The following is a 23,755-nucleotide window of genomic DNA, read 5'->3' on the forward strand; positions in this document are numbered from 1 at the left end:
TAGGCCACATGGGGATTATTTTATTTTTAATTTTTAATTCAGACATACAGAATGGTAACCAGCTCTTCCGGCCCAATTACACTCAATTAACCTACATTTCGAATGGTGGGAGGAAATGAGAGCACCCGGAGGAAACACACGCAGACACAGAGAGAAAGTTCAAATTCCTTACAGGCAGAACTGGTGCTGCACATTTGGCATTCTGGTCATCATGGGCTGAATGGCCTGACTTGAGTTGCATGGTCTACCATGTCCCCAGCCCGGTGCAATATATTGGGAACCCGATCTGCATGTGATAAGGTGGGCTACCCAACAGTTGTGACATGTACTGGCAGCAAGGTCGGACAGCAGATAGGCCTGCTGCCTCACATTTCTAGGGACCAGGGCTTGATGCTGATGCCAGGTGCTACCTGTGTGGATTTTGCACATCCTCATGATGAAGGTGTGGGCTTACCTCCCACCCTGTTCATTCATCCCCAATCCTCCCCATCATCCCTCACATTCTCCACACTCCCGATCAGCCTTCATACCTCCCTCTCCACCCACCACATCCTCCAGGTCCCACCCTCCCCATCATTCCCCACACCTTCCTCCCCACCAACCACACCCTCCCGTTCCCAACCCTCCCCACCTACCATTCCCCATGCCAACACATCCCTAGCCCACACCCTCTCACCACTCATTACTCCCCATTCTGACACCCATCCTCCCCACTGTCCTCCCCACCCATCATTTCCCCAGCCCCACCCTTCCCATCATCCCCACACCCTCTTCCTCACCCACTATAACCTCCAGCACCCAACCTCCCCATTATTCTCTCCATCACCATTCCTCATCTTGCCACACACACAGTCCCCACCCTCCTGACTGTCCTCCCCACCCTCCACCCCTAAAGGAAAGTCAACAGTCTGTCCGGGTCGGTAGCAGAACATCGAGCCCCGTCACACTGAACACTGGTGCACCTCAGGGCTTTGTGCTCAGCCCACTCCTGTTCATGCTACTGACCCATGACTGCATCACCAGATCCAGCTGGTGTCATCAAGTTGTAGATGACACAACAATAATGGTCTCATCAGCAATAATGATGAGTCGTAGTACAGAGAAAAGGTGGAAAATCTCATGGTGTGAGTGTTAACATGGACAGCTTGAAGGAGATGATCGTGGACTTCAGGAATGACCACCCTCCACTACACATCAACAACTCTGTAGTAGAAAGTGTGAAGTGTACCAACTTCCTTGGAGTTCACTTAACTAGTGACCGATCATGGACACACAACATCTCCACCCTTGTCAGGAAGGTACAACAGCAACTGTACTTCCTGAGAAAACTGAAGAGGGCAAGGCTACTGACCAACATTATGTCAATCTTCTACAGGAGATCTATCAAGAACATCCTTGACAGCTGTATCAAGGTATGGTACGGTGGCTGCAGAGAAATGGATCGGAGGTCAATCCACAGGACCATAAGAGTGGCAGAGAGGATCAATGGAGTCTCCCTCCCCCCCACCCCCCCATCTATGTCATCTACCCAGATTGTTGACTGAAAATGGCATGCAAATCATTCTGCATAAACATCTTTCAGCTGCTCTCGTCAGGGATGAAATCCAGGAGGATCAGAGCCAGCACCACCAAGCTGAGGAACAGCTTTTTCCCACGGACAGTGAGAATGCTGAACAACCAAAGGAACTGCTCACACTAACCGTAGGAGACTCTCATATTCGTAAATAAATATTTATTTGCATATATGAATATTTGTCCTGCATATGTATTGTTTGTCTGTTATGTCTGGTTGTGTGTCTGTGTGATTTACACCGAGAACATACTTTTGAACTTGGATAATTAAATGACAGTGAACTTGAACTTGACAATGCCTCCGAGGTGGCCATGCCCTAACTGTCGCAAAGATAGGCGGGGCATTCTGCCAGCACTGTCGTAGAGTGAGCGCTGGCTTTATAAGTGCAAGCAGGTGCCGTAAAGAGCGGCAAATGGTGGTGAAGATGGCGGCGGTGCCGGAGGCGGCGAGCGACGGGACAACCCCGATCCCCGCCGTCCCCCCCAGCCCGGCTCCGGCTCCGGCTCCGGCTCCGGCTCCGGCTCCGACTCCGACTCCGACTCCGGCCCCGGCTCCGGCTCCGGCTCCGGCTCCGGCCCCGGCCCCGGCCCCGGCCCCGGCTCCGGCTCCGGCTCCGGCCCCAGCCCCAGCCCCAGCCCCAGCCCCAGTCCCGGTCCCCAGCCCGGCCCAGGCCCCCAGCCCGGCCCCGGTCCCGGTCCCCAGCCCGGCCCCAGTCCCCGCCGCCACCGCGTCCCCTGCTCCCTCGCCGTCCCCCAGCCCGTCGTCGGCGGTGAAGGCGGAGGAAAGCCCGGGGGAAGGCGGTAGGCCTGGCGGGGGCCCTGGGGCTGGAGCCGGGGCCGCTGCCGGGCCGGGGCCCGAGCTGAACGAGCGCCAGACGCTGCTCGCCGTGCTGCAGTTCCTGAAGAAGAACCGGTTCCGCGAGGCCGAGGAGACGCTGCGCCGGGAGGCCAGCGTGCAGGAGGCGCTGGACGAGGCGCTGCTACGGACGGCCGGGCCCCGTGGACCCGACTCGGTGCACCAGCCCGATGTCAGCTCGGTGCTGTCGGCCTACAGCAACCAAGGCGATCCCAGCCTGTACGAGGAGTACTACAGCGGCCTGAAAGCCTTCATCGAGGCGGCGCTGGACGCTCTGAAGGCCGAGCTGGCCAGCCTGCTGTATCCGGTGTTTGTGCACCTGTACCTGGAGCTGGTGTATAACGAACACGAACGGGAGGCCCGGCACTTCTTTAACAGGTCAGCAGCGGTGCACAGCACAATACAGTGTGGATGCAATACAGTGTAAACCCTTTTAACAACAGCCTGACAATACCACAGGTCATTGGCGGTCCACAGCCCAATACAGTGCGAACACACTTGAAACACAAAAGTCTGCAGACGCTATGATTGTAGTAAAAACACATCGAAATGCTGGAGGAACTCAGCCGGTCTTTTCAGTGTCTAGAGGAGACAAAGAGAAATTCCCGACGCTTTGGGCTTGAACCCTTTTTCAAGGAATAAGCCAGAAGCAGGAAATCTCAAAGTCTCAGAATTCAGACAATAGGGGAGGAATCCAGACCATCAAAAGGTGTTAATTGGATATAAGGGACGAGGTAAGAATTTATCATGTTTGTGCAAAAAGGAGACAGGAAAGGGAGAGACAATGGGGGGGGGGGGTTAAACAAAAGTCAGAGAAGTTGATGTTAATGCCATCCAGTTGGAGGGTGCCCACCCAGTCAGAAAATGAGGTGGTGCTCCTCCAATTTGCAGGTGGTCTCAGTCTGGCAGTGTATAGATATGTCAGCAAAGGAATGGGATGGAGAATTGAAATGGGTGGCCACTGGGAGATCTGCGCTATTGGGGTGGACAGCTAAGATGCTCAACAAATTGATCTTCCAGTCTGCGTCCTGACTCTCCAACGTAGAGGAGACCACAATGGGAGCACCAGGTGTGGTAGATAACCCCTGCAGATTCATTTGGAAGGACTGTTTGAGGCCCCAAATGGTGGTGAGAAAGGAGGTGTGGCTGCAGGAGGAGCATCCCCTGGGGTCACTAGAGTAGGTGCCAATGGGATGATTAGTGGGGAGGGAGGAGTGGACATTAGGGTTAGGGTCCTGGAGGGAGTGATCACTGTGGAAGGTGGAGAGGGGAAGGGAATATGTGTCTAGTGGTGGGATCACATATTAAGTGGCAGAAATGGCGGAGGAGGATGTGGAGGGTGGTAGGTGAGGAAAGGAGAATCTTATCCTTGTTGCACGTGGATTCCTCCCCCCATTGTTTGAATTCTGAGATTTCCTGCTTGTGGCTTATTCTGCTCCTTCTTTGAAGAAGGGGTCAGCCCAAAATATCAGCATTGTTTGTCTCCATTAGATGCTGAGAAGATCAGCTGAGTTACTCCATGTTTCGGTGTATTTTTACACAATATCAGTGTATAAATCTCTATCAAGGAGGCTGGAACAATAGGAGTATTTCAAGACACTTGAGTATGTAGATGAACAAAAAATAGAGGGTAATGAGGGAGAGAAGGTTTGGTTTTTTTGGTAGGTATACTGTATATAGGTCAGCAGAACATCATAGACCAAAGGGGCTGTATTATGCTGTTGTGTTTGATGTTCACTGTAAATAGCACAGTTAATAACAGGGTCTTAAACCACCTGTTCTATCCTAACCTGAACTGTAAAATGGTCAGGGGCTACCAAAAATCTGTCTGCATTATTAAAACATCCACTTTTGCACAAGCAGAAACTGTGAATATTTATCTTGTTTTATTTATTTACATGGCATCCAGTGGTAATTTAATGTGTTCTGTTTGTGGTTGGTGTACCTTGCCTACCGGTGTGGCTGCAGCAATCTCGGTGTGGCTGCAGCAATCTCGGTGTGGCTGCAGCAATCTCGGTTTGGCTGCAGCAATCTCGGTGTGGCTGCAGCAATCTCGGTGTGGCTGCAGCAATCTCGGTGTGGCTGCAGCAATCTCGGTGTGGCTGCAGCAATCTCGGTGTGGCTGCAGCAATCTCGGTGTGGCTGCAGCAATCTCGGTGTGGCTGCAGCAATCTCGGTGTGGCTGTACATGTGTACTAGTGTATATGACACTAAGCTTTCATCTCGGGCTTTAGCAGCACTTTACCTGGTTTATTGCAGATATCATGGAGATCAGGAAGCTTATTACCAGGATGACCTGCGAGTGTTGGTGGGGCTGTCGAAAAAGGAGCACATGCAGGGCAACGAGACAGTGCTGGATTTCCGTACCAGCAAGTTTGTGCTGCGCATCTCGCGGGACTCCTACCAGTGCCTGAAGCGTCACCTGCAGGAGAGGCATAATAACCAGATCTGGAACATCGTGCAGGAGCACCTGTTTATTGATGTCTTTGACGGTATGCCCAGGAGCAAGCAGCAGATTGAGTTAACGTCTGGAGGAATGGCAGGCGAAGCCAAGAGGGAGGCGAATAAAACCAAGGTGCGGAGGAGGGAATATTTAATTTTGGCTGGACAATGGGATCCTGAACCCTACCCACTCACTGGGGAATCGTGGACCTGAGTCCTCATTCTCCGTAGGTTCAGTAGGGATGCAAATGGATCAGTAAGTTTGAAGATTAAGTTAAACACAGTCTGCTGGAGAAACTCAGCACATTGAGCTCCATTAGAGGGAGAAAAACAATGGTCGACATTTCAAGCCTAGACCTTGAGACTCTGTTTCGGCTCGAGACTTCAACCATTCTTTTTCACCCACTGATGCAGCTCGACTAGATGAGTTCCTCCAGCAGACTGTGTTTATCTTCAGATTCCAGCTTCTGCAGTCTCCTGTATGTCTTCAGTTTGAGGATATGAAAGTTGGTGGTGCTGCGGATGGCAATAAAGGGTAACTAACAGTGGGAATGGATAAGCTGGAAACTTGGGGAGCATGTTGGCAGGTGGAATGTACTCCCAACAAATGGGAGGTGATGAATTTTGGGGTCAAATAGGGATATAACAATGGTAGGTTGCTTCAAAATATCACTGCTAACTGAAGGATCGCACAACCAGATGGGTTGAATTCAGTGAGCAAAAACTGATTTATTGCTGGCTGCCTGGCTGCCCGGACCTGGCTGAGAACCGCGCTGGGGGCCCCCGACGTCACCGGGGTGTCACATGGGTCCCCAAGCGCAGGCTTCCGAGCCTGGTGCCGAGGTCGGGAAGAAACCCCCAACGGTGCCATTTTGGCCGACTGCCCCGCCGCGTGCGTGACAAGCGGGGCCAGTTCGCCTGCCTAATGGCGTACCGCTGCACAGCACCCCCTCCACCCAGAACCGGCGCCAATGTCCTTTTTTGCCGGGCGGCCTCGCTTCTTGGGTTGAGCCACAACTACTGGTTCGGTGGGGTCGAGGTGGGCTGGCTTTAACCTGTCCACCGTAAACAGTTCCCTCTTATCACCAATGTCCAGTGTGAAAGTAGATCCTGAATTCTGGACGACTTTGTACGGCCCTTCATGTGGTCTTTGTAGAGGTGCTGTAGAAGGGCTCCGCCTGACAAAAATGTACTCTGCTGAGTACAGCTCACTGGGGATGTAAGAGGTCCATGTGTCTGGGCGGCGGTGGGGGTGTGAAGGAGTCCAACTGGGCCCGGAAGCGGGGAAGTAGACCATGCGGTGACTGCTGGGGGTTGTGAGGTGTGTTGACGAGCTCACCGGGTAGGGCTATCGGTGCACCGTAGACCAGCTTAGCTGATGACGCCTGTAGGTCTTCTTTGGGTGTCGAGCGGATGCCCAGGAGCACCCAAGGCAGCTCATCCACCCAGTTGGGGCCGATGAGGCGGGCCATAAGTGCCGACTTAAGGTGGCGGTGCAATCACTCGACTAGCCCACTGGCCTGTGGGTGATAGGCCGTGGTGTGATGTAGCTCGTTCCCCAGCCTGTTGGCGAGCTATGCCCAGAGCGCAGAGGTGAACTGGTCGCCCCGATCAGGTTGTTTGGGATGATAAGGTTGTTTGGGACGCTGAACCAGGTAACCCAACCGTTAAAAGCGCTTGAGAGCAGGAGTTTGTGGAGGCATCTGCCATCGGGATCGCCTCAGGCCAACGAGTGGTGCGGTCTACCACTGTGAAAAGGTAACGGTTTCCTCGGGAAACGGGCGAGGGTCCGACGATGTCCACATGTATGTAGCTGAACCATTCCCGGACGTGTTCGAAATCTTGTATGGGCGCTCTGGTGTGCCTATGTACCTTGGAAAGCTGGTAATGGATGCAGGTTCTGGCCCAGTACACAATCTGCTTCTGAAGCCCGTGCCAGATGAAATGTTCTGCCACCATACGAACCGTGGACCTGATGGAAGGGTGGGAAAGGTCATGGATATGGTGGAAGACTTGCCTGCGCAACTGCTGGGGAACCATTGGTCACGGGGTGCCCATGGAGACATTGCACAGGACGGTGCCCTCACCGTGAGGAGTCAGGAGGTCTTGGAACTGTAGGCTCGTGATGGCAGTCCTGAAGGCCTGCGTCTCCTCATTGGAATTCTGGTCCTGGACGAGCTGGTCGAAGTCGAGGCCGGGTGTCAGCACGTAAATGGCTGGTTGTGATACCCGCACACCAAGTCGACCTTGGAGAATACCCTTGTGCCATGCAGGTTGGCTGTAAAGTCCTGGATGTGAGGGATCGGGTAATGGTCAGGTACCATCGCGTCGTTAAGCCGTCTATAATCTCTGCAGGGGCGCCAGCCGCTGGAGGCTTTCGGGACCAGGTGGTGTGGTGAGGGCCAAGGACTGTCGGAGCATTGAATGATCTCTAGCTCCTGTAGTTGCTATCTGGAGCATGTCTGACGTGTGGACTGGTGGGCCTTGGGTGGGGATGTAATGAAACGCCCCGTAGCGTGGTGAGGCGGCGGAGAACTGCGGCTTGAAGAGGGATGGGAACTCGTCCAGGATACGCTGAAACTTGTCCTTGGGCGTGCTGACAGTGGCCATCTGCGGCCGCTCTGTGCCGGAGGCGTTGAGGCGAACGGATTGAAAGATACGGGCATCTACCAGTCACCTACCTCAAATGTTGACCAGGAGTCCGTGGGAGAGGAGGAAATTGACACCCAGGATGGCGGTTGGAAGGGACGAAATGGTGAACCTTCTCGAGAACTTCTGCTGGCCGATCTGGAAGTGGATGGTCTTGTCTCCATACGTCCGGATCTCCGTTGAATTGGCTGCATGGATGGGGGGGTCCTCGATGCTGGTTCTGGAACTCGATGGCTGTGGCTGGGATGATGTGATCTGGGCCCCGGTGTCGACGAGGAAGTGTCGGCCACTGACTGAATCCCGCAGGTAGAGGAGGTTGTGTTCTTGGCCAGCCACCGCAGCCATTAACAGCGGCCGGCCTGCTCGTTTCCCTGGAATGCGCAGGGCTGATGACACTTCTGAGCCCTGGCTCCCCAGCACTGGTGGAAGAAGCAGAGGCCTGAAATGGATGACTTTCTTCTGGCTATGCTCTTTGAGGCCCCTGCAGGGGCCGGGTGTTCCACCGCAGCACTAGAGGAAGGCTTGGCTTGGTCATTCCTGTGACTCGTAACCTGCTGGACTGCTGAGCCCTCCGGGAATTGTTCGAGCCATAGCTCCTGGGCCTTTTGAGCGACCTTCCTAGGGTCGACAAAGCTTTCCTGGGACAGTAACGGCCAGATGTTTTCAGGCAGATGGTCGAGGAAGATGCGCTCAAAGCGTGGGCAGTTGGTGTGAGCATCTCGTCCATCAACTCGATTGGAGTTCTGTCCCCTAAGGCGTCGAGGCGCAGCATCCAAGCGGCACGCTGGCGCCTGGAGAGGCCGAGGGAGCCAGTGAGCACCTGCTTGATGGTCCTGTACTTCTGCGGGTGGGTGTTGAATGAGGTGCAGCACTCGTTTGGCGATGGCCTGGTCCAGGGTGGTGACCACATGGTAAAACTTGCTCGAATCCGATGAAATCTGGCGGAGGTAAAACACGCTCTGCATGGCTGAACCAGGTCTCTGGCTCCTGAACCCAGAAGTCAGGAAGTTTGATGGCTATAGCGTTGATCGAAGGGTCATTCATGTTGAGTTCAAAGACATTTGAACCTGTCGGGGTCACCAATTGTAGTAGCAGCTACACAGCTCACTGAAGGATCGCACAACCAGACGGATTGAGTTCAGTGAGCAAAAACTGATTTATTGCTGGCTGCCTGGCTGGTCTTATACTCCCAGCCCGGACCTGGCTGAGAACCCCACTGGGGGGCCCCAATGTCACCGGGATGTCACATGGGTCCCCAAGTGCAGGCTTCCGAGGTCGGGAGGAAATCCCTAACGGTGTCATTTTGACCGGCTGTCCCGCCGTGTGCGTGACAAGTGGGGCCGGTTCGCCTGCCTAATGGCGTACCGCCACAAGGGAAGCATTAGAGTTTGAGTCTATAGATTTCCTAAATTAGCAACACCGGTAGATGGAGTGGTGAAGAAGGCACTTGGCTTTCACAGGTCAGGGCATAGAATTTAAGTATTAGGGTATTGTGGCTTTACAAATCATTGGTTTACTGCAAGGACTATTGTATGGGATTCAGGTCAGCACTCTGGAAAGGATGTTACATTGGACAGATGCAGAGGAGTTGTCTGTAATAGAGAACTTCAGTTATTGGGGGAAATGGGATAGCTTGGGTTTGTTTTTTTTCTGGAGCAAAGGAGGATGCCAGGTGATCGTAGTATATAAGATTATGAGGGGCATAGTTGTGGTTGATGGGTCGTGTTTCTCCTGGTAGAGATGTCAAAATGAGAGGATGCAGGTTTGTGAGAGGATATTTAAAGGAAAAGTAACATTTTTTACCTAAATGTGGTTATATCTGTAATGTACTGTTCTAGATGTGGTGGAAGAGTTAAAACCAGTGTATTTAAAATACATTCAGACACTTAAGTAAGCAAGGCAAATGGGATCAGTATAGATGGGCAAATGGGCCAGCGTGGACATGTTGGATTAAAGGACCTGTTTCTGGATCCCAGTTCTGATTCTTTACTGGGAGATCTGGACTTTGGTTCCCATCTTGAGGTGAGAGGAGCAACTGAAGAAAGAGGAAAGGGAGAATTGGGGCCACTTTTTCACTTTGTACGTTAATGATTTGGATTGCGGAAAAGATGGCTTTGTGGCTAAATTTGCAGATGATACAAAGATAGGTGGAGAGCAGGTAGAGGAAACAGAGAGGCTGCAGAGAGACTTAAGGGATTGGGCAAAGAAGTGGCAAATGAAATAAAATGTTGGTAAGTGTATGGTCATGCACTTTGGTAGAAGGAATAAAAGGGCAGACTATTATTTGGATGGGGAGAAGATTCAAAATTTGGAGGTGCAAAGGGATTTGGGAGTCCTCGTCCAGGATACCCTGAAGGTTTAACTTCCAGGTTGAGTCAGCGGTGAAGGCAGTAAATACAATGTTGGCATTCCTATCTAAAGGGATAGGACGCAAGAGCAGGGATGTAATATTGAGGCTGTATAAGGCACTGGTGAGGCCTTATTTGGAATATGGCTTTCCGTTTTGAGCTCCTTATTTAAGAAAGGACATGCTGGCATTGGAGAGGGTTCAGAGAAGAATCACAAGGATGATTCCTGGAATGAAGGGATTAGCACAATGGTTTTCAAACTTTTTCTTTCCACTCATGTATCACTTTTAAGTAATCCCTATACCATAGGTGCTCTGTGATTAGTAAGGGATTGCTTAAAGTGGTATGAGTGAGGAAAAAAAAATTGAGAACCACTGCTCTAGACCCAATTGTTAATGAAATATTGAGAAAAATTGTCATTGGCCCCATTTCCTTTGGAGTTATGAAACTGTCCATGTAACAAGTCAATTAGGCATGATTAAAACAACTTTTTCTTTCCATTCACATACCACCCTAAGTAATCCCTTGCTAATCACAGAGCATCTATGGCAAGAGGATTACTTAAAGTGGTATGTGAGTGGAAAGAAAAAGTTTGAAAAACCACTGGATTAGCATGAGGAAATATTTGATGGCTCTTGAACTGAACTCCTTGGAGTTCAGAAGAATGAAGGGGAACCGCATAGAAGCATTTTGAATGTTGAAAATCCTGGACAGAGTAGATGTGGCAAAGTTGTTTCCCCACTGTAGGGGAGTCCAGGACAGGAGGGCACAACTTTAGGATTGAAGGGGGCCTATTTAAAACGTACATGCAGAGGAATTTCTTTAGCCAGAGAGTGATGAACCTCTTAAATTTGCTGTCACGGGCAGCTGTAGAGGCCAGTTCATTGGCTATATTTAAGCAGATTGATACGTATTTGAATAGTCAGGGTATCAAAGGTTATGGGGAGAAGGCAGGGGAGTGGGCTGAGGGGGAGAAGGCAGGGGAGTGGGCTGAGGGGGAGAAGGCAGGGGAGTGGGCTGAGGGGGAGAAGGCAGGGGAGTGGGCTGAGGGGGAGAAGGCAGGGGAGTGGGCTGAGGGGGAGAAGGCAGGGGAGTGGGCTGAGGGGGAGAAGGCAGGGGAGTGGGCTGAGGGGGAGAAGGCAGGGGAGTGGGCTGAGGGGGAGAAGGCAGGGGAGTGGGCTGAGGGGGAGAAGGCAGGGGAGTGGGCTGAGGGGGAGAAGGCAGGGGAGTGGGCTGAGGGGGAGAAGGCAGGGGAGTGGGCTGAGGGGGAGAAGGCAGGGGAGTGGGCTGAGGGGGAGAAGGCAGGGGAGTGGGCTGAGGGGGGGAAGGCAGGGGAGTGGGCTGAGGGGGAGAAGGCAGGGGAGTGGGCTGAGGGGGAGAAGGCAGGGGAGTGGGCTGAGGGGGAGAAGGCAGGGGAGTGGGCTGAGGGGGAGAAGGCAGGGGAGTGGGCTGAGGGGGAGAAGGCAGGGGAGTGGGCTGAGGGGGAGAAGGCAGGGGAGTGGGCTGAGGGGGAGAAGGCAGGGGAGTGGGCTGAGGGGGAGAAGGCAGGGGAGTGGGCTGAGGGGGAGAAGGCAGGGGAGTGGGCTGAGGGGGAGAAGGCAGGGGAGTGGGCTGAGGGGGAGAAGGCAGGGGAGTGGGCTGAGGGGGAGAAGGCAGGGGAGTGGGCTGAGGGGGAGAAGGCAGGGGAGTGGGCTGAGGGGGAGAAGGCAGGGGAGTGGGCTGAGGGGGAGAAGGCAGGGGAGTGGGCTGAGGGGGAGAAGGCAGGGGAGTGGGCTGAGGGGGAGAAGGCAGGGGAGTGGGCTGAGGGGGAGAAGGCAGGGGAGTGGGCTGAGGGGGAGAAGGCAGGGGAGTGGGCTGAGGGGGAGAAGGCAGGGGAGTGGGCTGAGGGGGAGAAGGCAGGGGAGTGGGCTGAGGGGGAGAAGGCAGGGGAGTGGGCTGAGGGGGAGAAGGCAGGGGAGTGGGCTGAGGGGGAGAAGGCAGGGGAGTGGGCTGAGGGGGAGAAGGCAGGGGAGTGGGCTGAGGGGGAGAATGGATCAGTTCATGATGGAATTGTGGGGTGGACTTGACAGACCAGATGGCCTACTTCTCATTATCTTATGGAAGTGGGCAACACTCCCTGATACCAGCCTCATGTTTCCAACCCATTAATTTGAATAGCATGTTGCAGTTTACATTTTTAAATTTTTGTGAAAATTTTTAATTACAAAAAATTTGACATACAGCACGGTTACAGGCCCTTTCGCCCCACGAGCCCATGTGGCCCAATTACACCCAATTAACCTACAACCCTGATACATTTTTGAATGGTGGGAGGGAACCTGAGCCCCCGGCGAAACCCACATTAAACTCCTTGCAGATAGTGCTGTTATAGCACCACTGGTGCTATGTTAACCGTACAGCCCTTTGTGCTGAACTTTGCTGTTAAATTGCCATTTCTCTGCTGTGATGATCTCTCACCTGCTGATTTTTTCCAAAAGTTTGTGTTTTTAATTTGCTGTGAAGAGTCGTATATTTTGATGGCATCATGTAGAGAAGGATTTGAATCAGATGTACAGCAAGTAAGATATTCACTGCATCTGTAAAAATTACCTAAGTAATTTACCTCATTTATTAATTAATTCATTCTTCTGTTGAATTGCTCGTGTGAAGACTCACAGGCTAAGGGCTGTCATGGGTTGGGAACAGGGTCTGGACTCTGCTAATGTCTCAATCTTGACAGGTATACTTTGGGCTGCTGAAGGAACCTGAGATTGAGCTGCCTCTTGATGATGAAGATGAGGAAGGAGAAAACGAGGAAGGGAAACCAAAGAAGAAAAAGCCAAAAAAGGACAGTTTGGGTGCAAAGAGCAAGAAGCAGGACCCCAACGCCCCTCCACAGAACAGGTCAGATGGTTACAATCCTGTTGCACCTCGGGATAAGGTCTGAGATGGGGCTGTTAAAATAATTTAGTGACTTTTTAAAGTGATTAGTCAGAGAAGGTATTTTAAACATCAATGGTGATCATTGAGAAAGGATGGTCTTTAATTCCTGAGGCTCTACTCGCAATAAAACTTCTCCTACACTGCCTCATCACTCACTCCAGGGACAGACAATACTGGTTGGGTACATTCTACTCTTGAGTCATCTCTCACTCCAGGGGAGAGGTTGTACTGGCTGGGTACACTCTACATTGCCTCATCACTCACTCTAGGGGACAGACAGTACACTCTACACTCTCCCATCAAATACAGTTGGTGCTGGCTAATAGTGTGTCATTTTCATATTTAAGCATCACATTTCTATGTCTAAAACCAGTACCTATTCTATGCAGTTACCCAATGAGAGGAGCAGTTTTATATGACAAATTGGGCCCAATGAAAACCAGTAGTTACAGAACAATGAGATATGGCCTTTAATCTAGTGTCATTAATGTCAATAGTGGCCAGTACACTCACTTGACATAAATATGATTGTCTAGTTTCACCTCTGTGCGGTTACCCAGCCCCACCTCAGCTCATTTCATCTGCTGAACCCATGGTGAATGACTGTTACCTCAGGGCTCAATGATTCCAGTGTACTTTGGAGCAGCCTGCTTTGTTCTACTCCTTGACCATCCAAAAACTCCCCTGTCCATGTTCTGACATACTGCCCTGATTATGAACAATCCTTATGGACACTGACTCCCCTTTGTGAGCACAGATATCTGCATCTACTCTCCCTGCCTCCTATTCCTTTTTTCTAGTTATTTTGTCTTCCGACCTGCTTCCCCTGAAATGTCCTCCTCCTTCCTGAAACATGGCTGTCTCTCTGCCATGGTGGATGGGACTCCCATCAGCATTTCCTCTGTTTCTTGCATGTCTGCTGTCACCTGGGGGACAGAGCAATGCCAGAGTTGCCTTGGCATTCACCTTCCACTCCATCAGATTATCATGTGCCATTTCCGGCAACTCCAACATGATCCCACCTCCTGTCACCTCCTCTTCTAAATTTCAAGGGGATCAATCACTTAGTGACTCCCTGATCCACCCTCCTACCCCCATTCACCCATCACCGACCCAAGGCACCCTCCACCACACAAAAATGTAACACCTGCCCACTCACTTTATCCCTCCCCACCATCCAGGGTCCAAACCATCAATCACTTGCACCTCTCCCTTCAAGTGTCCTGCATTCAGTGTTTGCAATGTGGTCTTCTGTCCATTTGAAGAGCTTCCATCTGTGCTCATATTCTTTATCAGATTAATCTATCCCCATCGTCTTTTGCCTGACATCTCACTCCTCCCTCAGGTCAGTTTCGACAACTGTAAACCCCCACCTCCAGTTCTGAGCAAGAGTTACCAACTGGTTTCTCTTCCCACAGATGCTGTTTGAATGGCTGAGTTCTTCATTTTGGTTTTTGGTGGTAATTTTACTGGCTGCATTCATTCCTTTTTCAGCTCCATTCACGACTGATCTCCTCTGTCTGTAACCTTCAGCCCCAAAGCCCTCTGATAGTTTTATCCCATTCTACTATCATGTTCATCCTCAATTCATTTGCTTCACTGGTGGCAGCTTTGACTTCATGTGCTAAGCCCTCATCACTGGAATTCTGCATCTAAATCTCACAACCTCTCCCTTATGTAATGTTGGCCAAGCTTTGGGATATTTCCACCTGCCCCCCTTGTCAATATTTTTGTGCAATAGCATTCCTGTAATGTGCCTTGAAAAGCCTCTGTCGTCGCACTGATGCTATACAAAGGCAAATTATTGTTGCTGCCACTAAGTTCTCTCAAAATTAATTTATTTTTCAGTCAAGATGTTTAAAATAATGGCCTGATTTTTAATATGGTTTATAACTTATTGTTGCAACTGCCTTATATATTTCCTGCATTACTTTTCAAAACTATAACAAGCAGCTGTTACACATCTCAAGAAGTCCTGAGGTATGTAATATAAAATTTTCTACTTTCTTTCCCAATCAAGAATTCCTCTTCCAGAGCTGAAAGATTCTGACAAGCTGGACAAGATCATGATAATGAAGGAAGCGACAAAGCGGGTAAAGCTTGGTCCAGACTGTTTGCCTTCCATCTGCTTTTACACCTTCCTCAATGCCTATCAGGTTAGTAAATTACCTCACCTCTGGTCACTCCTACCCCTGTCTTTGGAAACTCGCTGATGTGTCACAATGTATTGGAAAGTGTGTCATGTAAAATCCTGTTGGTTAGATATGCAAGGGAATAATCTCCTGGGAAAGGGATTTTGTGTCTGTGGTGGAATGAGAGCTGTGTGTAGGTTAGCATTGGCAAGAACTTTCTGCACTCACTACCTGTGGTTTATGGCATTTCTGTTTCTTAAATAAAACCTGATCATTGGTAAATGACAATGTTATGAGAAAGCATCTACTCTTTGTACATGTGCTTTAGTAAAAGTAAAATGAAACGAGAGGTAAACAAATAATGGGAACACAAAAGTGCAGGGGGAACCCAGCAGGTCACACAGCATCCATAGGAGGCAAAGATATATAACCAATGTTTTAGGCCTGAAATGTTTCTTGTCAAAGTATGAGTAAAAAAGCAGGGAGGCACCTGAATAAAAAGGTGGGGAGAGCAGTGAAAAAGGGGCAGGAGCACAGACCAACAACCAAGAGGTCATAGGTGGACAAGGATCGGAGGGCAGGAGATGACAGCTAAGGGGGGAGAGGGGAAATTCTATGAATGCAGAGCTGGCGGAAAGGAGACAGAGGGATAGGGAAGGGGAGAGGGAGAGAGACAAGGGGTGGGGAGGTGGAGGAAAGGAGAGAGAGATAGGGAAGGGGAGAAGGAGAGAGACAAGGGGTGGGGCGGTGGAGGAAAGGAGAGAGGGATAGGGAAGGGGAGAGAGAAAGAGACAAGGGTGGGGAGGTGGAGGAAAGGAGACATAGGAGAGTTGATTAGTGTGAATGGGTGGTTGATGGGCCAATGGACCTCTTGCTGCGTGATTCCATGACACAGTATTGAATTTAAATTCAGCCACTGAATCTGTACAAGGCCTTGGTTTCAATAAGTATTCTATTTTGATTCATTCTCCCAAATACCTGGCTGGTGTATGAACTTGGAACAAACCTTCAGAGGACAGGCATTTTGGCAGAGGATGTTTGCGTTGAATAGTATACCAGATTAAACTAAAATGTCTCCATGTGATAGGGGTCCCTCACGTGATTACCTAATAACCTCTGGAATGTTACTGACTGCTGCAGTTCTGTTCTGGTCCAGGGTCTCACTGCAGTCGATTTCACAGATGATTCCAGTCTGATAGCAGGCGGGTTTGCTGATTCCACCGTGAGAGTGTGGAGCGTCACTCCGAAGAAGCTGCGGAGTGTCAAAGGGGCCACGGGTAAACCATCCAATTCTAGAGTCTAGTCTTTGGCAACATGGAATGGCAAAAGGAATGTCCCATTTTGGGCTGAGGCTACAGCGGTGGCAGATCTGACAGGGAGAACTGCAAAATTGTGGGATCTGGGGTGGGGATGGCAAGTGGGGGATTTGACAGGGGGGCTGCAGGGGTGGCTGCTGAGGTGGGGGAAACTGACGGGGAGGGGCTGCATGTGGGGGATCTGATTGGGGGGGGGGTTGCAATTGTGGAGGATTTTACAGAGCCTGCACCAGCTCAGATCCCCCACCCCTGTCAGATCCTGCAGCACTCCCTATCAGGATCTCTTCATAAGTGTTTTTATGGTTCAGAGGAAACCTCCCACTGTTCTTTGAGTATAAGTATCTGTGTCTGACCAGATATGACAACCGACTGTGAAATAATAGTACCTACTGATCTGAGGTTCTGTGTCTGTTTCCTGAGCCACAAACTAATGTTCATTACAACTCCCTTGCACCAATTCACAGGTGTTCTGTTCCCCACGTCCCTCAAATCCATTCATTCTCTGATCCCTGCCCTGCCACTTCCAACTCTCAAGTTCACTGCAAGATTGTCAGTATAGTCTAGTGATGTCATTTTGCAAAAGTCACCTCTTTTTCTTGAGTTTGACCAAGAATTATTATTCTAAGTGAGATTCTGCATGTAGATTCTTGAGTAAAACCTCCTTTGCTACATCAATAGCTTCATGGAACTTTGTTTTCTCAGTGCAGAGTTTGAAATTGGAGGTTTAAATGCAGTGGTGGACATTCCATGTCTGGGAGTTACTGAGCTTGTCAATTTTGAAGGGCGTGTGTGGAATGAGTGAAGGTCAGGGGAGGAGGAAATGTGTTGGCTCTTAGTCTCTGCCTGAGTGCAGGCAGCAGTCTCACTGCACACTCCCTCTCTTGCAGACCTCAGTTTAATTGACAAAGAATCAGAAGATGTGCTGGAGAGAATAATGGATGAGAAGTCTGCCTGTGAGTTTAAGATGTTACTGGGGCATGGTGGCCCTGTGTATGGAACCAGCTTCAGCCCCGACAGGTAGGGAGATGGCGGAAATTATCACATGGAACCTTGAATTTTTGTGCTGTATAAATATAGTCCAGACATGCGATAGAATTGCATACTGTATACCGAAACTCATCCAACTACTTTGCTCTCTCCCCACAGCCCTGTATCAGTCCCAACTAATCGCGCTGCCCCTTGCTCTCCCTACAGCCCCATGTCAGTCCCAACATTGATCCCACTGCCCTGCTCTCTCCCCACAGCTCTGTTGGTCCCCATACTGATCCATCCCACTGCCCCACTCGTTCCCCACTGCCCTGTGTTGGTGCCCACACTTCTTACAAATAAAAGATTTACAGGTACACTACAGTAACCTATTAGCTTTGCTAAATATATAATATGGTGTTTGCACAATGTCCACCTTGTGCAACACCCAATTTCACAGAACTTATCATGGACATTAAGCGGTGCATACCTGTATATGGTGGGGAAGGGATGCTAAGAAAGTTTAAAGAAGATGTGAGGAGCAAATATTTTATGCAGAGTGGTGGGTGCCTGGAACGGGTTTCCAGTAGTGGGGGAAACAGATATATTAATAATGTTTGAGGTTTCTAGATAGGCACATGAATATGTATATGGTAGATGAATAGAAGGATATGGATCATGTGCAGGCAGCAGAGTTTTAGTTTAATTTGGACATCATGTTCAGCGCAGACATGGGTGTTGCACTTCTGTGAGAATGAGGTTGGGTTGATTTATGAATGAGGCAGAAGCTGTCAGCAGGTTGGTGACACAGTTGGCATGTGTTTGATGTTTACCCTCTCTCTTCAGGAATTATCTCCTGTCCAGTTCAGAAGATGGGACGGTGAGGCTGTGGAGTCTGCAAACCTTCACCTGCCTTGTGGGTTACAAAGGACACAACTATCCAGTGTGGGATACACAGTTCTCTCCATATGGCTATTACTTCATTTCAGGGGGCCACGATCGTGTGGCACGGTGAGTGTGTTGGAATCACAGCTACCTGGCACGCTCGTCATAGAGCTAAAGCATGAAGCAGGCCATTTGGCACATCAAATCCCTGCCAACCAATGCATACCCATCTGTATTAGTCCCATCTTCCAGGATGGCCCATAGCCCTCCATGTCCAGATGATTTAAGCGCTCTTCTAAACGGGTGTCAGTGAGCCACCTCCCCCTCTCTCAGGCAGTGTGTTCCAGCATCTACAGTTCTTGTGCTTCCCAGTTTACTCCATTGCGAATTCTGGTCAAGGAATGCCTACTCTGAAGAACCTTTCCTCCTTCCTCCAATGGGAGTTCTGTGAGGATCCCTGCCTCTCCCCTCTCCCACCTTCATTTGTATAGTGTTCTATCTCCTTATGGTTCCTCCACACCCTTCTCCCCCTTCGTGGTTCTTCCACACCCACCTTGTTTTTTGTTTCCTATCTCTCCTCCTTAATTCAGTCTTAATAAATTGTCCCAACTCAAAACATTGAGCATTTCTCTCCTTGGAAGCTGCCTGACCTGCTGATCCCTCCACCAGCTCACTGTTTGTGCAGTGTATTCCAGGTACTCTGTGTGGAAACAATCCCCACTAAATCTCTTGTGCCTCTCTCTGAATCTGTGGTCTCTAGTTTTATTGACCCTTGATATGGGAGAGATTTCCTGTAGGCGATCCTATCAACAGGACACACAATTACCTCGTGAGCCCTTGTAACCTTCACACCACGGAAAGCAGGTCCAGCTTCTCCTCATAGCTAAATTGATCATGGTGACCTGAGTAGTGCATTCATGTGTGTTATCATGGTGGTCTGGTACAGTGAATGTGTAATCACGGTGACCTATACAGTGAATGTGAGGGTTCTGGTAAAAGAATTCACGTGATGTAGGGTAGGGGTACCAGGATCCAACCCAGTTATGAGAAGGTTAGGTGATACAGGTATATCCTGCTTTACGAAGTTCTGAGAATCTGTTTGTAAACCAAAAATTTGTAAAGCAAAGACCCATTAACTACTGTTGAAGGCAATTTTCATAAGAGCGAAAACCCATTATAATTTGTATGTAAAAGCGAACACTGCTTTCTTCGTAAAAGTGAATTTTCATAATTTTAGTATTTGTAAAGCAGTGTATACCTGTATTTGCAAGTGGTTCCCCTCACCAGTTCTCGTGGATAGAAGTACCATTGAAATATCAACACTTTTTATCCAACAGCTATCAGGCTCTTGAACCTCCCTATACTATTCTAACCTTGACCATAAACTACTGCACCTGTGCTACTGATAAGTCACCTTTTTTGCCCTACCTTCAACTATCTATCATTTTATATTTATGTTCTATTTTTCAGTCTTGACTTATTGTGGCCATTTCATTTATGTTAAACTGCAAGTGCTGGATGAATGGGAACTGTTGGAAACATATCTGTGGAGAGATAGACAGTTAATGTTTCAGGTCACGTTCAAGTTCAGTGCTTCAGCTGACAAAGAATCTTTGATGTGAATGTTGGTTTTATTTCTCTCACAGATGCTGACCATTTCTAACAAGATTCTTTTTCCCCTGATGTGTTCTGTGACCTGAATACTGGGATTTGATCTCGTTTCTGGATCAATGTGCCCAGATAAGCACCAATCCAGTAACAAATCATGTTCTACACAACCCTGTAACCTACCAATGCTGGAAACATGAAGCACATTTGAGGACAAAGAAACAGAGTTAATGTTTCAGAATGAAGGCACTTTATCAGAACCAGGAGGAACCTGGCAGGTCGAGCTGCATCAGTGAGAGAAAAGGAACGATTGATGGTTTGGCTGGTACTCATCATCATCAGACCCAAAATGCTAGCCAATCTTTTTCTCCTTTGGATGCTGCTCGACCCATTGAGTTCCTCCATCAGTGTTGCTCCAGATTCCAGCGTCTGCTGTCTCCTGGGTGTCTAGATAGAAAACAAGTTAGTTCTGAGTTGAGGGTAAGGAAGCATGGATGACACAAAGGTTATCTATGATAGGCTGAGATCGTTAGTTTGTCTCGTATATTGATGATGTGAACGTTTTCCCACGCTCACCTCACGGGGAATGTCGTCCAGGTCTCACAGCATACAGGAGTGGAGTGCTATGCTTTTTGCAGACTTGTCAATGGAGCTATATCTCTGCCTGGTCACTGGTTCTTTTGCTGTTAGCCCCGCAATGAATGCTAACTGTAATTTTGCTCTCACTTTCAGCTGGCAAAAGCCTGTGCTCTGGAGTCTGCTCTGACTTGAGACCATGTAACACCCATCCCTATGACCAAGCTTTTGATCATCAGCCCTGATATTTCCTTGTAGATCCATGCCCAAATGTATTTGTAATATTCTTGTAAAGCACCTGGCAAACATGTAACATGCAGTTGGATAGCCCAAATTGTCACATTCCCTCTAATCTTGCCTTTCCATGGACCTTTTGAAATGTCTTTTAAATGTTCCAATTGCCCCCATCTTTGCCATTGCCACTTCCTCTGGCAGCTTGTCCCATATACCCACCACCCTCTGAGTGAAGGATCCCCTCATGTCCCTTTAAATCCTTCTCTTCTCACCTTAAAACCAATGCCCTCTAGTTTTACACCCCTACCCTTGGAAAAGGTTGTGACCAATCAATGTTTTTGGGATTTCATAAACTTCCATATGAAGGGTTCAACATAAATGCAAATTGCTGGCACCTGTCAATCACGATACATGTACTGAACCTGATTAACCCGTTTGGGATGTTCAATCTCCAGACTCTGGGTGACAGATCACTATCAGCCTTTGCGGATATTCTCTGGTCATCTCTCTGATGTTACCTGCACGAGGTTTCACCCCAACTCCAATTATGTGGTCACTGGATCAGCAGACAGGACCATCCGGCTATGGGATGTTCTGAATGGTAACTGCGTCCGAATCCTGACTGGACACAAGGTAGGCAGCACAGTGTGGGTGGTTGGTGGGGCTCCTGGCTGTGACTAGCATCATTAATGACCTCTCGTCCTTCCTCCTAGGGGCCCATCCATTCGCTGGTGTTTTCTCCAAATGGCAGATACCTGGCATCGGGTGCCACAGATGGACGGGTGCTGCTGTGGGACATCGGGCATGGGCTGTTGGTGGGCGAGCTGAAGGGTCACACTGACACCATCTATGCACTGCGGTTCAGCCGAGACGGCGAGATTTTGGCCTCAGGTTAGATTCTCCATTTTATTGCCATTTCTACTGGCCCACTTTTCTTTATTGTCGCAAGATGGGTGGTACTGGGCATCTTCTTGATGCCATCTTCACCGTGACCCAGTAACAGGCAGATTCAGTGCCTTTTCTATTTGAGCTTGTTCAAATTCAATTTCTGGAGCTGCTGAGTGAGTTTTGAACTACCCTTTAAGTGGTTTCTCAGTGAATTAGTCCCAGTGTGTTAAAGGATCTGGGGGTCCCAGCCCTGGTCTGCGAGAGGGATTGGGGATCCCCTTGGCCCCAGTGTGCGAGTTGGGGTGGGGGGGGAGGAGGGTGGTCCCCTCAGTACAGTATGCAAGGATGTGAGGGAATTAGCACCATGACAGAGGGCCAAGTATTGGAATTTCCTAACAATTGGACAGTGGATTACCAAAACTTCATGGTGTGGTTGTCATGTTGCTGTTTGTTGGTTAGAATGTGGGCAAATTGTCTCCCATGTTTCTGAAAACAGCTAAAAATATTTTGTTGCATGAGAAAGCTTTGCAAAATCTGTGGAAGATGCTGCATTAATCCAGTAAAGTTACAAGGGAGTGCAATGAATGTGAAATCTCCAAAAAGTAACACAACCCTTTTAGCATTATTCTCCCCAGCTGATGTTGTTGGGAGACATTGGGACACTATAGTATCCCTGGACTTACCCCAGTGTCTGCTGGTGAAATTTGGGCTTCCAGGTGGTGGCAAATGTATCTTCTGACTTACCCCTGGTTGTTTCAGGGTCCATGGATCACACAGTGAAGATGTGGGATACAGTGAAGGCCTTTGAGGACCTTGAGACGGATGATTTCAGCACTGCTACTGGGCACATAAACTTGTCTGACAACTCACAGGAGCTGCTTCTGGGCTCCTACATGAGCAAGTCCACGCCAGTAATCGGCCTCCACTTCACCCGCCGTAACCTACTGCTGGCTGCAGGGGCATACAACCCACAGTGATGGACCCTCCCTCCTTCCTCCATCAAGGGTGGAGGATTAACATTCCCAATCCTCGCGTCACTCTGGAGTGAACAAAGGATGCAGATATTTTCACGGTATCCGTGGCATTCTCCAATTTAGCCCACCTCCTACCCCTGTCAGCTAGACTGAGGTGGTGCAGCCTCTGCAATGTTTGCGACATATTGCCGCACCAGGCCATTTGCTGTAATGTGAATCAACAGGTTTGTTCTTCATGGTGCATTTTTTAAGTTTTAATGACATTTACAATAAAACACGTCAGTTGAGGTGTCCTGAGCATGTTTCTGCTGACTGGGGAGTAGTTTTTCCATTCTCTGTTATGGACAGACTCCTTTTCTGTGCAAATATTCCTTCATCAGGACACTTCTATGGTATAAAAACAGCCATATCCCATTTCCTGAAACAAGGCAGCACCCAATGGGACCAATCCCAATTGTGGTCTGGGTGTGTAGCAGAAGCGTTCAACGGGAGGCCGCCCCACCTTCTGTGAGACTAATTCACGCAACCCAAGTGAGTGAGAAAGTGTGACTTAAACCCTCAGTGGCTGGAGCTGAATACACTGCTGGAGGAACTCAGCCGGTCTGGTTGCAGTGGGAGGAAAAATGGTCAATGTTTCAATGCAAAACCCTTTATGGAGATAAGACCATAGGCTATTCAGCCCATCAAATGCCTTGCTATTCTATCCATTTTCCTAATCAGCCCCACTCCCCAGTCTTCTCCCTAGAACATTTGATGCCCTGGTTAATCAAGAACCTACCTTAAACACACCCAATGATCTAGCCTCTATAACCTCCTGTGGCAACAAATTCCAGATTTGCCACCATCTGCCTAAAGCAATTTTTCTGCATCTGTTTTAAGTGGATGCCCTTCAATCCTGCAGTGTGTCCTCCTGTCCAAGACTCTCCCACTACAGGAACCAACATTTCTTGGTTATATGCAAGAAAGACCTGGATAATCCATGTCGCTTTCACACTGGGCTAATCGGCACACAGGTGTCAGAAGACCCGGGGGGGGTGGGGAAAGAAAAAAAACCCTAGGTAGGGTGTATCAGACACCTGCGTGTTAATTTGTGAGGGTTCTCACTTGCCCTTTAATCAGTATATTGGCTGTTAATTACTAGGTTAAGGTGCCAGTGTGAAAGGGGCTAATGTCTGCAGAAGTTGTGATTGTAGTAAAAACAAATGCTGGAGGAGCTCAACCAGTCTCACAGCATCCATACAAGGTAAAAGGCAGTCAATGTGGGCCTGATGCACAGGGCCAAAACATCAACTGCCTTTTACCTCTTATGGACACAGATCTGCTGTTCCTCCAGCATTTGTTTTTAATACAATCACAGCATCTGCAGTCTAATGTTTCACTGATTATA

General features: G+C 49.4%; 1 protein-coding gene across 1 annotated transcript; it reads left to right on the plus strand.

The window, feature by feature from the left end:
- Positions 1-1,997: 1,997 nt before the first annotated feature.
- On the plus strand, positions 1,998-22,655 carry taf5 (TAF5 RNA polymerase II, TATA box binding protein (TBP)-associated factor). The gene is made up of 10 exons (XM_069900389.1): positions 1,998-2,806; positions 4,688-5,003; positions 12,587-12,750; positions 14,810-14,945; positions 16,078-16,198; positions 17,125-17,254; positions 18,050-18,214; positions 20,962-21,139; positions 21,220-21,397; positions 22,154-22,655. The coding sequence occupies exons 1-10, from the start codon at positions 1,998-2,000 to the stop codon at positions 22,369-22,371; spliced, it is 2,415 nt and encodes an 804-aa protein (XP_069756490.1). The 3' UTR covers positions 22,372-22,655.
- The last annotated feature ends 1,100 nt before the right edge of the window (positions 22,656-23,755 follow it).

The sequence above is a fragment of the Narcine bancroftii genome, chromosome 10 (assembly GCF_036971445.1).
Source record: "Narcine bancroftii isolate sNarBan1 chromosome 10, sNarBan1.hap1, whole genome shotgun sequence".
NCBI lineage: Eukaryota > Metazoa > Chordata > Chondrichthyes > Torpediniformes > Narcinidae > Narcine > Narcine bancroftii.